Source organism: Aulonocara stuartgranti, assembly GCF_965226115.1.
Source record: "Aulonocara stuartgranti genome assembly, chromosome: 6".
Lineage (NCBI taxonomy): Eukaryota > Metazoa > Chordata > Actinopteri > Cichliformes > Cichlidae > Aulonocara > Aulonocara stuartgranti.
In genome coordinates this window covers 20,226,562-20,242,650 of record NC_138944.1, presented here as the reverse complement: position 1 = coordinate 20,242,650, position 16,089 = coordinate 20,226,562, and the positions used below count along the sequence as shown (strand labels likewise).

At 41.5% G+C, this 16,089-nt stretch overlaps 2 protein-coding genes across 6 annotated transcripts in view; one reads left to right on the top strand and one right to left on the bottom strand.

Annotated features, from left to right (window-relative positions):
• Positions 1 to 721: 721 nt before the first annotated feature.
• n4bp2 (NEDD4 binding protein 2) lies at positions 722 to 16,064 on the bottom strand. Of its 3 annotated transcripts, XM_082535520.1 has the most exons (17): positions 15,794 to 16,064; positions 13,166 to 13,466; positions 11,485 to 12,478; positions 10,148 to 10,272; positions 9,603 to 9,691; positions 9,306 to 9,382; positions 9,047 to 9,187; positions 6,098 to 8,760; positions 5,572 to 5,657; positions 5,093 to 5,138; positions 4,726 to 4,949; positions 4,500 to 4,624; positions 4,268 to 4,394; positions 2,958 to 3,134; positions 2,652 to 2,820; positions 1,819 to 1,942; positions 722 to 1,732 (listed from the first exon to the last, which is right to left on the bottom strand). In XM_082535520.1, exons 2-17 carry the CDS (start codon positions 13,404 to 13,406, stop codon positions 1,687 to 1,689), a joined length of 5,454 nt encoding a protein of 1,817 aa, XP_082391646.1. In that variant the 5' UTR covers positions 13,407 to 13,466; positions 15,794 to 16,064; the 3' UTR covers positions 722 to 1,686. The 3 variants fall into 3 exon arrangements, with proteins under 3 accessions (XP_082391646.1, XP_082391647.1, XP_082391645.1); XM_082535521.1 differs by lacking the exon at positions 15,794 to 16,064 and having other exon boundaries at positions 2,958 to 3,131; positions 13,166 to 13,689; XM_082535519.1 differs by lacking the exon at positions 15,794 to 16,064 and having other exon boundaries at positions 13,166 to 13,688.
• Positions 14,996 to 16,089, top strand: part of pds5a (PDS5 cohesin associated factor A) — a 30,272-nt gene continuing 29,178 nt past the window's right edge. The window contains exon 1 of one of the 3 annotated variants that reach the window (XM_082535524.1): positions 14,996 to 15,188. The gene's annotated coding sequence lies outside the window, so the exon portion shown is untranslated. The other 2 variants (XM_082535522.1, XM_082535523.1) reach the window with 2 other exon arrangements.

The window sequence follows — 16,089 nt, the reverse complement described above, 5'->3', positions numbered from 1 at the left end:
ATTTTATAAAGTATGTGTGGAGAAGAACAAAAAAGATGCTGAGAAGTGTGTAGAGAAATGGTTTAACAAAAATGTTTTGTAGTGTAAATTTATCAAGAATTTGGGGATTTCACAATTTAAATACATGATATGATGAAAACATTCAGAGCATTTGGGGAAATCTTTGTACACGAGGCACTAGGTTAAAAACTCACAGCACTACATGGCCACAATCTTCAGCCAAGTTTTTTTTTAGTTGAAAAATACAGCAAGGACTCAGATATTTCTGTCTCTACAAACAAAACTTTAAAAATTACCATAAAAACAACTAAAAAAGAAAACAAAAGGAAAAAAAAATCTGAATTTGAACTAGTCTTTGAAAATCATGCACACAGACTGAAGAGGAGCAGGACCACCTGGCATGTTATCTGTGCACCGATCAAAAGCACACATACAGGATAGCATGAGCAGTTTGCACATGTGTGAAAACAGCACTGTTGCTAAACTATATAGAAGCATTGTAAAGGAAAAAAGCATAGTGCGTAAGTTTATTTAAGCAAGATAATACCACACCACATACTGCATTTATTTATAGCAGGTTTGCTCTGTAATAACAAACTGAAGGTGCTCAACTAGCCTGATGACTGTAACTTTAAAATATAGTTTACATATTAGAGATCTTTTATATTTGTAACTTATTCAAAAACGATAAATGTAAATCACTCACACAAAAGCACAGAAATATTAAACTGTAAGTTTTATTCCACAATACCATGTCTTCTTAAAAAAAAACACAAACCACCAAATACAAAAATACAATCTTCTTTATAATTTATGTGGTCTCAACAATATGTACATTCGGTAAAAGCCATCAACACTATTGTTACACATTTTCTGAAAAATATTATAGAGAAGCTATTTTAAAACTACAAAACTAGAATTCGAACCATTACAGTACAGCTGCTGCAAAATATGGCACAATGTTTAAAAAAAAAAAAAAAACTACAAGGAAAAGCACTGGAAACAATCTTTAAACTTAGAGTTCATCACCTGAGTGTCAATATATTAGCAGCAAAACATTGTTGCTTGGACTTGCGCAAGAGTAAATGAAGAGCACTGGGTTGCAGAAGCAGCTGCTGAGGCAAAAAAAGCGATTTCTGCAGAAATCACAGTGAACGTTCTTCAAACTGCTCAATGACACCACACACTCTCTTTCCTTCTGAGCACTGGGCTTCATGAAAAAAGCATCAAATTATTAAACTGTGTAAATATTTTTGTCATATCACTTAAAACCCTGGAGAGAAACCTCCAAGCAGACAGCATGCCATCAGGTTTGAAATAAAGCATTATAAAACACTTACATGTTTAAACAATTAACAACTTAATTGAAATGGAGATTTTTAATCTTTAAAAAGATTTCTTAAAAATACACACTATAAAACAATTAAATATAAAATATGCACACAATCCGTCTTTACAAACATAGCGTTTCACACCATAAACACGGGAGAAAAACTCGAAAGGGAGACCGAGTGAGTACATATCAAAAAAAAAAAAAAGAAGCTGAGACAAGACTGATGGTGGCAGAGAATCATACTAAATAAACGGTAACAGTTGTATTGTGGCGTCGTAGAAGTGGAAGGTGAGAGATAAAGAGAGTGTTGTCCTCCATAGCAGCTTCAGTCTGAACACAATAAACGGATTCTTTCACTTCAAAGAGACCAACACAAGACCCGGCTTTGGCTCAGTGAACCTGAGAGATGCAGAGATACGAGAAAATGTGGGTGAAGATGAACATGTAAAGCATGCAACATGTCTTGAGTGTGCGTGCGTGCATACCTGTAGTGTTTGTTAGTGAGGTAGTCTATAACAGCGGGACGGATGCGTGCCACGCCCCCCTGGCTGCGGTTCCCTCTTCCTGTGATGACAGACAGCTGAGGTCGGCACAGACCCTGCTCACACTCTACGCCGAAAGAGGCCAAAGAAGAAGAAGCACAAGCAGAAAGTTACAGTTTACAGCAGTAATAACGAACGCAAACTCTGAAGGGGTAACTGCGCTTTCTAACAAGCTGCGTGGTCAGTGTCCTGCTGGGTAATGATGTACACCACCGGCGCTTGTCCCTGGTTAGCGCCTGGACTCGAAGCAATATCCAATCACTTTTACACATTCAGTTCAGAACATCTCAACTTCTTCTTTTCTTCGTTACAAACCGGGTAAACTGTAGTACAGGTGTCAAGTCTTTTTTAAAGTAAAAGCGATTTTCAGACATGGAATATGTAACTTTGCTGGGGGGGGGGGTTTACACATGGCAGCCACCACACTTGTGTGATCTTTAGCACCTGGTGACTGAGAGAAAGGCAGACATGAGACGGGGGCTGTGATAATATATGTACGTACTACAGAGGCTGTAGAGCTCGCTAACATGTTTCTCCTTGTACTGCTGCAGCTGTTGCACTTTTCTGATAACATTTCATTCAGACTTGGGCTCTGTTGCAATGTTACTCCGTCCAATAATGAGGTCAGTGGGGAGAGGGTTTCACCTAAATGTCCCCGCATGGGACTATTCTGACATGAGTGACGTGTTCAGTTGCCACAGATTAACATTAAGGAATTTGTGAAAAGGGCATCTGTAACAAGCTAACGCTTACTGAATAGATAATAGTTTAAGCACCTTTGGTTTTGTCCAGTAAGACCTGAGCCAGATGTTCCAGGGCCTCATTGACATGTAACCCATGGAGGTCCAGGATATTGCTGGGCAGCAGCGATGAGTTGACCCTTTCAAAAATCTGAACTGCTGCACGGTGATTAGCCTCACGCATACGCTGGCTATGGAGGTGCCCCTGAAAAAGCAGAAAGAAAGACAAATTTAAATAAAAAGCCACAAATATATTTATTTAATTAGATGGCAGTGACATGCTACACATTCAAAAACAGTAATAATAAAATGTTGTGCTTCGTGTTGTGCTCAGTCACTCACCTGCTGTGCGTAAAATGAGGCCACTTCTTTGCGTCCTTGCTTGTAGGCCTCTGCAGCCTTAGCAAAGCTCTCGAGCTGTCGGCTCCTCTGCAGTCTGGCCTCGGCCCTGAAGTCTTCATAATCTGGATCTTCTGTATCCTGATAATTGGGTACGGCTGATTCCACGGCCCTCTGCTTCTGACAAATTAAAAGAGCAGAGTGATCAAGACACACTTAAGGGTGTGGAAAATTAAAGGCGACTAACTGTCAGCTTTCTGCATTTGCTCAGATATGATGTTGTACTGCAGGTAAACCTATTCTATACATTATTTCTTTCTATTTTTCTGGGGAAATGGGAAACAGGTGCAGGTGGAAACATACATGGAAATGCAGTTTATAAGTCAAAAGAAAGTCAGTATGTGTATGACAACCTTTACCTCCAGACCTATGCCAGGTGTTTGCTGGATATTTTTTTCCTATTTTTTAAGGACATGACTGTCAAATACTGTTCAATCTGATAGAAAAAAAAAAGAACAGGTGTTGGCTTTAAAAACTACTTGTGCAGTTTCTTCAGTTTTGTTTTGTTTTGGTTTTTTTTTTTTTTGGGGGGGGGGGGGGGGGATAAAATGCAAACCAATTCCATAATATAAGTTTTCAGCTGGTAAAAAAAAAAAGAAAACATTTTTTGCCAATCGAACTGTTATCTTTGGCATTTTATGTAAATTTTACTAAAGATATGAGAACAAATTACGTGTTCTGCTAGTAATAACATGCAAATTTAAAATGGATTATTTGCCAAGTTGTCTTATGTGTTATGGTTTCTCCTTTTTTAAGCCTTTTTTACACTTCAATGATTCATAGTACAGTCTTCAGTGGCTTAACAAACCAAAAAAACATTCCTTTGAAAATGATTATGTACAAGGACTGGACTGAAAATGAGAGAAAAGGTAGCCAATGTTAAAAGAAAACCCTGGAAAGGCCTCCAGAAAGTCTGGAGAGCTACTGTTCAAGAGCACTTTAAATAAATTAGAAAAAAAAAGGTCTGGCTGCTACGAGGCAAAGAAATGACTGGTGGCTCAAGACTTTTGCACAGTACTTCTACAAGTTGAATCTCACAATTCAACTTGTCTGTATTGTAAAATGATAATTGTAGAGATGTTGCAATAAAACAGAAAGAGATTTCTCCGACATCCAAATATGGAAAATACAAACTAAAAAGATCGAGACTAATTAAACAGTTCATGTTTTCCCACCTGTGAAACAGATCTAATGTATACTGTACATGTGTTCAGTGCTCCGTTGTTTTCATTCTCTGCCTGTGTTGTGAATACCTTTTCCCTCTCCTTGCTGGCTGGTCTGTGGTGGTCAGAGCGAGGAGCTTCTGGAGCAACTACAGTCTTCACAGGCTCCTCGTTCAGCAGAGAACGAAGAAACAATTCTGCCTCCGTGAGGCTGTAACTAAACAAACACACACACACACAAAGAAAAAGACACATTAGCCACTAAAATCAGTACACCAACTAATGTTTAGAGGACTATAAAAAGTTACAGTTGTTTTCTCACTTGTGGTCCCTGAAAATGTCCTGCAGAAAATGCCTGTCAATGGTGGGGAAGAGGGCATACAGCTGCTTCTCTTTCAAAAGTGCGGCTCCGTTACGTTGGTCAAGGTCTGCACGACTTTTTCTGGTCTAAAAGAGAGCGTTGGACTTTAAGAAAAGGATATCAAGGCAGAACAAGATCATTAAATAAAATCTAAAGAATCTGCAGGTGCAGTAGGCGTGCGCATTACCTTCTCTAAGTTGTTCTGCAAAGCCTGTTCTTCTTCCATAATCTCTCTAAGAGAGACAAGCGGACGGGACGCATTCCAGTGATCCATGATTGGCATTGGACCGCGAGGCTCTGGGTGGCTGCCCGCTGACGTGTACTCATCCGTGCTGATCAACACGTTTGCTGACTGCGTCTGGTCTCGCGACCCGGTTTTTCCCGTCTGTGAATCACCCCAGTGTACCGAACCTAACAATCCAGAAAAACTGTTAAGTCTGTGCATGTTCACAGACTTAACAGTTCACTGCATATGCACTGTCAGCATGTGTATTGTATTCAACAGATTATTCCTGAATGTTATTTAAGAGTATTTTGGTGTGTATTAAACTTACTTTCCTGAAGCAGGTGAAAGGAAAGAGCCGCTTGTCTTTGACTTTCCTGAAAAACACAAATTATACATGAACGCACAATAATTCACGCACAATATGAACATAAGGCCCGCAGGCCAGAACTGACCTGGCAAAGAATAAAGCCCAGTGTACAACAAAATATGAGGTTATCAATTTTGGACTTCTAACGATTTCTATTTTATTTGTTTTACACCTTTTCCTGATGATAAAGACCCCCCCCCCATAGCCATTAATTCTATATCAGTGTAGTTAAGAAACAGATAAACAATTAAATAAAAAAAGGCTGTTGAAATGACTTTTTTTTATCTTATATTACCGTATCTCGAGAATTAAATGTGTAGTTAACATCTTTACACAGACAGAAAGTGGAGTTTCACTTGTCTGGCCCATTTAAGATTAAAGCAGGCTGCTGACATCTCGGTATTAGACCTAATGCAGGAGAAACAGTAGTTTAAACTCACTTGGATGGTTTCCTTCCACTTCTGGTGGAGCAGCTTAGCAAGGTTCAAGTCCATCTGCACTGCATAGTCATTTGCAGAGCACGAACCTGAATAAAAATCAAGCAGGACATATACAATCATGTCAGTTTGGAGTAGCAGAGAAGAATAAAAATACCACTAAAGGCATCAGTTGGTTCAGTTACCAGAGTACGAAACACTGTATCAAACTGCAGAACCAGAGAGCGACGGGAACACTTTTGTAAAAAAAGAGAAACGTGACATCACACCCAGATTAACAGAACACCTGTTTGGAGCTGCAAAAGAGTTTTCTATGATTATTTTACAGTTACTTTACTCCTTTTTGGTGTATACAGCTGAATGAAACAGCATCAATGCAATTTAAGAGGCCATCTCTAAACCACATGCTTTTACTGCATCTGTAAGAATAATGATATAACGCCCCTCTTCACCCTGGCTTCATCCATGACCAATCACAATAAGGCTTTAAGTTTGACATTTCTTGGTTGAAAACCTGTGTGTTAGTTACCTGGGTCTACTCCCACAGGGCCAAATAGTTCAGTTAACTGCAGTGCCAGCTCAGTGGGTAGTTTCAGCTCCACGCTCTGAATATCCAGGTGATGTCGGCCTCGTGTCTCCTCTCCCCTCTGCTTTTCCTCTCTCTCCTCTCTCTCCAGCTCCTCCAGCTCAGCCCACAGCAGTCGGTTCATCTCTTCCATGTTGGCAATCTCGTCCTCAATCTTAGCCCCTGACATTTCAATTATTGCATTATCTGAGCTCCCACCCCAAGCTCCTCTTTCCTGGTCAGACTCTGATATTGCTTTGGGTTCAGCGCTGTCACTTCTCTCTCTTTCCTTTACTGATTCGGGAACACTGAGATCTGTTTCAGGGGCTTTTTCTGAATCTGGGATTGCATCAGGATGGTTTGCAACCAGAACAGCTGCTCCTCCAGAATCGGACACATCTATATTATTTTGGCTCTCTTCTGATTCACTGACTGTCACACTGGGTGATTGCTGGGTCTCCACCTCAAGCATAAATGGCTTTTCCTTTGGCCAATCTTCAGGATGATCCTCATCCAACATATTAGGATACGAACTGCTTTCTACAGCCTGACAGGAAGCAGCACACAGATCAGATGTATCGTTGATGTGAGCTTGACCATCCTCCTCTTCGCCATCTTCATCTCTAAAGAACCTTTCTCCAGAGTCCAGCAGCAGGTTGGTGGTCCACTCTATGTCTTGACTGCACTTGTCATACAGGTCTTCTAAAGTGTCAAAGCTAACGAGCCTAAAATGACGACTGAGAACACGCAGGCTCTCGAGCCGGTTTTGAGTCAACCCGAGCTCTTTTTCCTCCAACTGTGTGCCTTTCTCATGCACCACACGGTAGGGTACCTCTCTGTGGCCAGATGGGTGAACTGCATCTGCTGCACACACGGCAGAGGAGAGCTCTGGCACAAAACGAGAAGAGTCGCCATACAGGACTCTGATGTCACCAGTGGCCACAGAGTCGGCTGAATCATCGGGGTTGGTTTGACGATTGAGACGCCAAAGAAGGGCAAAGTCTTGAGGTTCTGTCTGGGTGAAGCAGCCAGTATCTGCCAGAGGTGGCTGCAGGGATGCCTCAGATTTAGACAGATCCAAGTTTGGTTTAAGATCAAGAGTAGTGTTCGCATTAAACGTGGTTTCACCAGCTGAGCCACTACGGCAAGAGTCTGGGTTTTGAGCTGTGGAGTTGGGACAATCTACGGACAAGGGGCAGTTTTGAGTGAAGGTGAGTGCGAGTTTGCACTGCTTCCCTGACCTACGACCCTGACGCAGTTTTCCCTCCTGACCACCTCCGATGGAGGGGCTGCTTTCTGTTTCCACAGAGCCTTCACACACAGGACTCTGACACATTTCACTCATATATGTACAATCAGCCTCTGCAGCAGTCTCTCGGTCATTCTCAGTGCATTTACTCATATCCACATGAGGAGTGGCCTCATCTTCAGTACTGTGGCTTCCTGTATCACTGTTACATACATTTGACTCTAAAGTTTTGGAGCTGTATAACAAATCTGTGGCAAGAGCTGAAGTTGGATTTTCTTTATTGGCTGAATTTAGGTCTGCAGTCTCTGGCTCCGTAGTATTCCTTTCCTCTTCATTAGGTCCTTCGTTCTCGATTTTAAATCCGTCCGAATCATCAATTCTTGATTCCTGGCCAATACAAGAGGCGGCAGCCTTCCAGTCTAACACACAGTCTGGTAAATCACCTCTGCTGACATTAATTGTGTTCTTGTTTCGTTTTCTCTCTTTACTGTTAGATCTGCTGCTGTGGGATTCCTCAGAGCTTCCATCTGCCTCATCCTCTCTCTCGGATCCTTCTCCAGAACTCAGAGAAAGGAAGGGAGAGTGGGAAGAGCAGGTTGAAACTGTGGCTACGCCAGTCTGGATGAGATCAAGAAGCTTCTGAACCTCAGTTACATCCGGACCTGGCTGTGCTGGCTGTGCTCTTATTGCTTTTTCATAAACACTGGCTTCTTGACATGCGTCTTCATATTCCCTTCCATGTACCTCATATCTTTCTCTTTTTCTTGCCTCCCGCTGCATTAGAGGCCCTTCACATGGCCAGTCTTCCACAAAGTTCATCGTTTTAGGCGTGACCTTCTCTTCTTCGTACCTCACCACCTCGAATCTTTTTACTTTCTCCTCTCTTATCATTTCCTTCACCTTTGTCATGCTGTCTACTTGGTTAGTGTCTTTCACCAGATCTGCAGGCTCCATCCTCCTGCTTGGTCTTTCTCTCTTCACTCTCTGTCCAATAGACTCAGCGAAAGCCACAGGAATTTCATCCCCACACTGATCTTCATTCATCACCGATTCTACAATACAGTCTGGCATTCTCTGCTCTAATACCGGGTGATTTCGCTCTAACTGAGCATCTAGCTCAGAGTCTAATTCCCCCAAATTCATATCATCATTTTCATCAGAAGCTTCCAGGCTGTCTGTAGGTTTTTCTCCAAGGTGTAAGTTGAGAGACTCAGTGGATTCGGGGCTGCCTTCTCTGGGCATTCCCACGTCTCCAGAAAAACCAACAGACGACACATCTGGGAGAGAGGAAAAGCGCTGAGAGGTGGATGTCTGACATCCTTCAGCTAATCTGGGCTGACCTACAAGGTCAGGACAAGGTGCTTCAGAAGATGCGAGCCTAAAGGAACAAAAAAGATACGCAGGCATGGTCAGACGTTTACATACATTTATCATGGGCATGAATGTCTGGTAATTTTGGCCTTTTAATTATTTCTTTCAATCAGTCTTTTCCCAGAAAGGAATGATTGTACAGCATGCATCTTTAAAGACTTTAAAAATCAAGAACTGAGTGCAGAAGTTTAAATTCATTTAGGATTTTCTCTAAAACTCACACACAAGCTCAAATATACACATATAACATAATTTCTCAGGTATATGAAATGGTAATTTTGAGTGAAACTCACTGTGAGATTCTGTTTTGCAGAAGAACCTGTCGTTTCCGTTCAGGCATCTGTGAACCCATGATGGACTGGACTGTGACAAAGCGCTCATATCCTTCAAGCATGCGGCGGACTGTGTCCACGTGTACGTTATGTGTAGTACGCCTGCACAGACCACCAAAAAAGCAAAGCTGAAGGGATGAAATTTTTTCAAGCAACATTTTCAAAAAATCCGTTTCTATACTGAAACCATAGGCTGCTGTAATTCCTCTGTTACGCTCACCTCACCAGTTCTTTGGGTTTATGTTTCCACCAGGTGTCTGCCTCTTTGAATAGTACCTTATAGTCATGTTTTAGCGCCTAGGAAAGATTAAGGGAAAATCTTTTTGTGTAGTTCATAACCAGTTTATGCATACTTCAATATCCAGCCACTTATTATAATAACTACACCCTAAATGTTCAGTTTGCCTCTAGACTAAACTGGACTGCATGTCTGAAAACACATATAGTAAGCAAAAATACGTTCTTAAAAGCCTTTGCCCATTTGCAATGTTGTCTCTTAAGTTTACTGATGACTGACCTGTGCAACATATGGTTTCATCTCCCAGCCCTGCATGTTGGTATTATCAATGATGATGGGATTATTCCCCTTCTCAAAAGCCTCCTTAGCTGTGGGACAAGAATAAGGGAGATAAGCCACAGTGTGATTGTTCCAATAGTACAACAGAAGCTGAAAAAGCATAAAGCAATCAATAACAGAGACTTGCTATCAGTGTGTGTGTGTGTGTGTGTGTTCCTGTCTAGCTATCTTTGTGAGGACCGAAATCTGCATTCTACTATACTTGTGAGAACCAACGGTCACTTGTGAGGACACACTCACCGGTCCTCACAGGTTTGAAGGCCTTTTTGAGGCTCAAAATGTGGTTTTAGTGTCGGGGTTACAATTAGGTTATGGTTAGGTTTAGGGTAAGGCATTCATTTTTAATGATTAGGGTTAGGGTAAGGGGCTAGGCCATTGACATAATGGTTTCCCTAGCCGCTAGGGAAACCATTATGTCAATGAAGGTCCTCACTAAGATAGCTGAACGGTTAATGGTGTAGTGTGTGTGTGTGTCTGTTGTTTACCTCGTTTATGGTTCCACTCATGGGCCTCCCCCAGGACAGTGGGGTCAAAATTATATTCTCCATTGTGAGTGAAATAATCGTCGGTGCTTAGTACAACTCCACCAGGGTTGTTCTGTAGCAAGGCTCTGCAAAGACACAATGAAGTGTAAATGCAACACAGCTGCTGATTACTGTAGCAGAAATCATCGACTCCTCCGGAACAGGGGTTGCTGAAGTGTTGCTTAGATTGTGTCTCTGCTGTTTCAGCATAATACCGGCTTTGTTGTAAACTAGTGGTGAATCATTCCTCCGTTGACCAGTAATCTTTTTTTATATTTAGATAATGTGAACATTTTATCATGTTGGTTGTCACTCTGGAACAGAGTCTCTTCCCTGTCTTTAAAACATCCAACACAAGGTTGCAACATACTATGCAACTAATGGAAACAGGCTAAAGTTGTGAAAGATTTCCAATATTTCCTACAGTGCTTGAGCAACAGTTCTCCAGACTTTCTGAAGGTCTTTCAAATCAGTTGCTTTTTCACTCATCATTATACCGAACCATTTTTTAGTAGCAAAAATATTCCTCTAAAAACTCTCACCTATGAATCATCCGAGCATGAAAATGGGTGTTGTGTTTATTAATAACAGATGCTTTAGCAAAGAAGCTATTTTAAATTGTATCATTAGGCTCTGTGCTACCAGCAGCCTGATCCTAGCCTTTAACAAGCCTGGAGAACTAATTCTGAAGTAACAAAACTACAAGAAAGCTTGCCTAAGAGACCAAACTGTCTTGGAGAAGAAAAGTGGTCATAAAAAAATGCTACATTTCAAGTTCCCGAGAACAGAACAAACTCTGTTTTTGGCTTAAAAACTGCATTTCACTTTGCATGTTTGAATAAATTGCTGCACCCATTTCCATATTCAAAGCAAAATGGACAAATGAGTGGTGGCACAAGACTTTTGTACAGTGCTATGTTAAAATTATATGTCAGTAATTTAACAAAAAATATTTTATCTTTTCTGGTATTTTTTTTAAGATATTTAAATTTCACTGTTAAAGTATTTTTTGTAGCACTTTGTAGTAAACTATGAAGAGAAAAAGGAAGATAAACAAGGCAGCAGAATCTAGGTTTTGCATATATATGTATGAAACAAGGAAAAATTACTATGCAACATCTTGTTTTTGTGTGTTGTAAAAATAGAAACCCCACAATTAGTTGCTAAAAGCTCAAATCTTACCAGCCAAGTAATCTAAACTGAGCACCTTATTGGCTGATTTAAAAAATTGGTTTTCAGAAAAACCTCCTGTTGAACAGCTGTTACTATTACTTTTTAGGCCATCAAAACATTCCTACCTTGCCAAGGTGGATTTGCCAGACCCCGGAGCGCCCCGCAGGAGCACAAGCACCTTCCCTTCCAAACGAAGCCTGCTGTTGCGGGCAGGAAGCTGTGGGGGAGCAGGCTGGGCCCAAGACTTTGGAATAGTAGCAGAAGGTTTGAGAGGTGCTTGAGAGAGAGGGCCATGAATCAGATAGGGGGCAGACCAATATGAATGTGTGTGAGCCACGGGGGTAATAAAGGCTGGCATCTGGTTTCCATGCATACGAGGAGAAAACACTGGTGCCTCCAGGTTCCAGTGTTTTGGAACCTGGTCGAGCTGCTCCGGATTCAGCGTGTTCATCTTGGATCTCGCTCCTGTGTCGGATTGCATGGCCCCAGCGCTCTCTGAAAGAGTGTGTGTCAGGTCTTCCTTTTTATACACCTGGAAAGCAGAGGGACGCCCTGAAGCTGCCAGGTCCAAGGCAAGTTTTGGGGTGTTTCCAGATGTTTCTGTTGTCAGGTGTCTGAAATCCAATACAGGTTGCTGCCCTTCTGTGTTCTTTTGTTCCCATGTGCTGAGCTGGTCGAGTGGAGAAGAAGCTCCAGATTTATGCTCTATGAAATGTCCTTCAGGGCCAAGCCGCTCAGCAGAGGGCTCTCGAGATCCATGGTCCAAGCTGGACTGAAGCAACTCAGGGAGAGCTTGCTGAGGAAGTGGTGGTGGACAGAAAGAAGAAGAAAGCGATGCACCAGAAGATAAATATTTGGTGCTCTGGTGCTCCTCACCAACATCATGTTGCGCAGCTAGTGTCTCTAGCTCTTGATCAATCAGCAGGTCAAGCTCTTCTGTCAGCAGGTTTGAGCAGGGAGGAGAGGAAGGCTTCTGTGAGGGTTTTGAGGGTTCAGAAAAGTGCTGTGGGGCAAGCAAGGCTGCAGCAGTGCGCTCAAAGCCAGAAACAGAGGGTGGGGCAGGGACTGTGTCTTCAGCAGCCACAGAAAGTTCCAAGAGGGAGTCCATTGCATGTTCAACTATGACACAAAAAGACAGATAAGAGAAGCAGAACATTTTCCTGCACAATTGAAATGTGTTAAAACAGCACTCAATATCTGAGTGCCATTTTAACACATTAAACGACTTATACAGAGCAAAAGTAAAACCACTGATTTATTTACTCACTGTAGAGTAAAATCTATGGATCAACCACACCATAGAAAACGGATGATTTGTTACTTGGTAGCTATGAATCCATAAGTTTGCCCTTCAGTGACTTTACATGCTCAGAAGGTCAGAAGAGCATAAGCAGACCAGGCTGTCAGAGGTTTATAAGGAGACTCGTCAGAAACAAATCTGGATTTTTTTCTGATTTTAGACCTTAGACAGGTGAAGCTGTTACACAGAGTCACAGATGTTGGGTAAATCATTTGCTGGACAGCTTGCATCTTTAAGTTGGATCCTTGCCCATCCCTTGCACCTCTGCTCCTGGACTATTTAAGGTGCGACTTTATCCAAATTACAAAATACAAATTACAAAATGACTGATGGTAGTCTTTGTGCCTTTGTATTGTTATATGTCGGTCTTGATCTGCACTACAAAGCATAGTAAAACGCCTCAGTACTATCAGAAATGCATGACTAAGAAGCTCCACAGCTAACTGGTTAGTCAAGTTACAACAAATACCTTTCCCAAAAGTGACACAGCACGTCTGTCACGTTACCTTTGAAGTCACACTCGGAGAGCACGATGTAAATAACTTCGGGGTCCAGGTGTGAGAACATCTCCTGCATGCTTCTGACGATCTCATCTTTGACGGTATTGGGTGGAAAGTTGCTGGACATACCACCACCGTATCCCTGCTGTAGTGGGTAGCCCGTGTTCTGACCGAGGTTTCCCCGCTCATTTGCACCGCCGTCGGGGAGCCTGCCCGGACTCTGGCCATTTTTCTTTCTTCGAGGCATTCCGTTGGTCACCAGCTGCTCTCATTGGCAGCTAACAGAGCTAGCCAAGTAGCCTATGACCTACAGGAGGACGGTTCAAAGCTGAAAACATGTTGTAGCTCCAAAGTGCAAAAACTCTGTAATGCTATCTAATAGCAGTACGAACGACAACACAATTGCACCGGAAGCAACACACCGGAAATCAAGAGGGTAACTTCAAAATAATAGTCTGTTTCTCAGTACTCCTACTTGTTATTGAGAAACGCCCACAGATTTCCATGGCCTTTCAGAAAAATGTCACACCCTGCTGTGGAAGCTTGTTTCCGCCATTGAAAAAAAAAAAAAATATCCATAGCTCAGAGTTTCGGGTAATCATACGAAAATTCGAGTTAATTGTAAATTAGATATAATTATATAATTTATATTTTTTAACTTAAACATCTGAGAAAATGCCTTGCAATTTCAAATTATCAAGTCAAACTTTGAGAACTATTTTTTGGGATTTATTATAATAGTATATAACCATTAAACACTCTCTTCACTTCTAGATAATGAAAAATATCCTCATATTTTTTTTAATCAGTATTAATTCCATATTAATTAACACTGAGAACACAAATGCACTCTGTGCATTAAAAGTAGCTGTAGGAAAATGCTTGTGTGTATCGACTGGATTTGCACATTTCCCAGACTCACTGACAAGTCAGCCTTCATAATCCCCATCCAACTCTTCTCTTGATCTCTGTTTTATTCTTAGCAAGCTTGCAATAAATGGATTCATTTTTTATTGTTAGATTTTACTTTATTTCCTTTTACATTGTGGGTAGTTGTACTTGCAGGTGCAAATGCAACGTATTCACATTTATATAGCACTGTTCCATTTTTTAAAATACAAATCCGATTTTATCTATATGGTCCTGTAATATCTTATTCTATACACTAACCAGACTGGGATGTCAGGCTGTGTGCGGGAGCCCACTGGATGACTTGGAGCAAGGTCAGTCCAGGTATACTGCAATGGGTCAAACATGCAAACTCCACACAGATATGTCCCAGCCACAATTTGAATCAGAAACTTTATTTATCTGCGGTGTTAACCACTGAATCACCATGCCACCCTATTTCAGATCATGTGTCTGAAATGAATAATCATATATGTACCATATAGGATTACTCATATGCAGTGTTACTATTGTGTTTTTAGGAGATTCATTTATGATCCTTCAAACACACAGATAGGTCAAGGTCCATCTTGAATATCTGGAACTGGGTCACATTTGACCCAGCACAACCTCCCTGTACAAAAAAGTATAGTACCTGCACAACTGTCTAAAATACTTTAGGTCACTTTAGGAAAAGTTAACAAATTTCAGGCTTAAAAAAGCAAATTTATGGTGGTTTGAGCATATGTCTCAGCATTTGTAAGGGTTAACCCTGTTGCACATAACATTTATATACAATTATATTTCCAGTGTTTTTGTCCATGAATACTGTGTGTATGTTATTATATGCCAGTTTAGATAAAATAGTATACAGATTGCATTTAATGAGTTCAAAATGTTCTTTGATATAAGTGCACTTTAAGGATAAACCCACAGTGGGTTGAGGAACAGAAAGTGTGCCAGCTATCGGTTACAGACTCCCGCCATGTATGTGGTGCAGCAGTACCCGTCTGAGACCGAAGGGGGCGTTCTGCACCCAGCCTTCACACAAACAGCACTGACTGAACGGACAGAGAGCTTTGTGCCGAAAACTAAGCCCAACCTGTGTCAGACTAATGAATTAAAACGGCCTGTTTAAGAGGTAAATACTACCGAGGAAGCGCTTGGCAAACAACCCGGGGTTTGAGTCGCAGTCGTATATTTGAAAGTAGAGTCATTTTGCATTTGTTAGGGTGTTCAAAATCATCCGTGGAGCAAGTTGGTGTTGAGAGAGGAGGGCTCAGGGCGACGGTAGCAGCAGCCCTTCTTTCGCCTGTGAACTAGCGGCAACACGGAGCGATGCTCGGAAGTTGAGAAAAGACAGTAACAAGTAAATTAGCTTCATTTTTAAACTTCACAAAGTAGTTGCATTAGTTGTAAAGCACAGGAACTGGCCACGAGCATGGCTATTTTAGGCAAAGAGGAGAGGATACTTAACTTCCTCTGTGATTGTAGCTGGAGATGTGATGGGTACCTGAATAGTTTGCGGCCTAGGCTAACCAGTTAGCTAACGTGTACTAGCCGCTCGATGCTAACTGCTAACATGACTTCCTTCCCGCAAAATGCTAACCGCTAGCTAGTAATGTTTGCATTGCAGCTAGCGAGCTAATGTAATAACCTGTATGACAGTAGATATAGACCGGCGCCTCTCGTGTTATTTAAAGTGATTTTCAAACTGTTTAACTGTACGAATAGCCGTGATATTACCGAAACAGCAGCTGAGATCGTTTCTGCATCCAGGCGATGATTTATGAGAAATCTACGGAAAATGTAGAGCTGATGTTTATTAGCTTGCACGCTTAGCATGCAAGCTAATAGTATGCACGATGCTTGTTTACTGCTTGCTTTCTGTCTAAAAAGTTAACCGGATTAGAATATCGTTAAATATACAGGTACGGTTTTATCAGTTTCAGCAAACAAAATTAATGATTGGCAAATAGGGAAGATGCTTAAAACGAGGTTTTGGTAAGTGCGGTAGCATGGTTGTGTTGAACTTTTGTTTT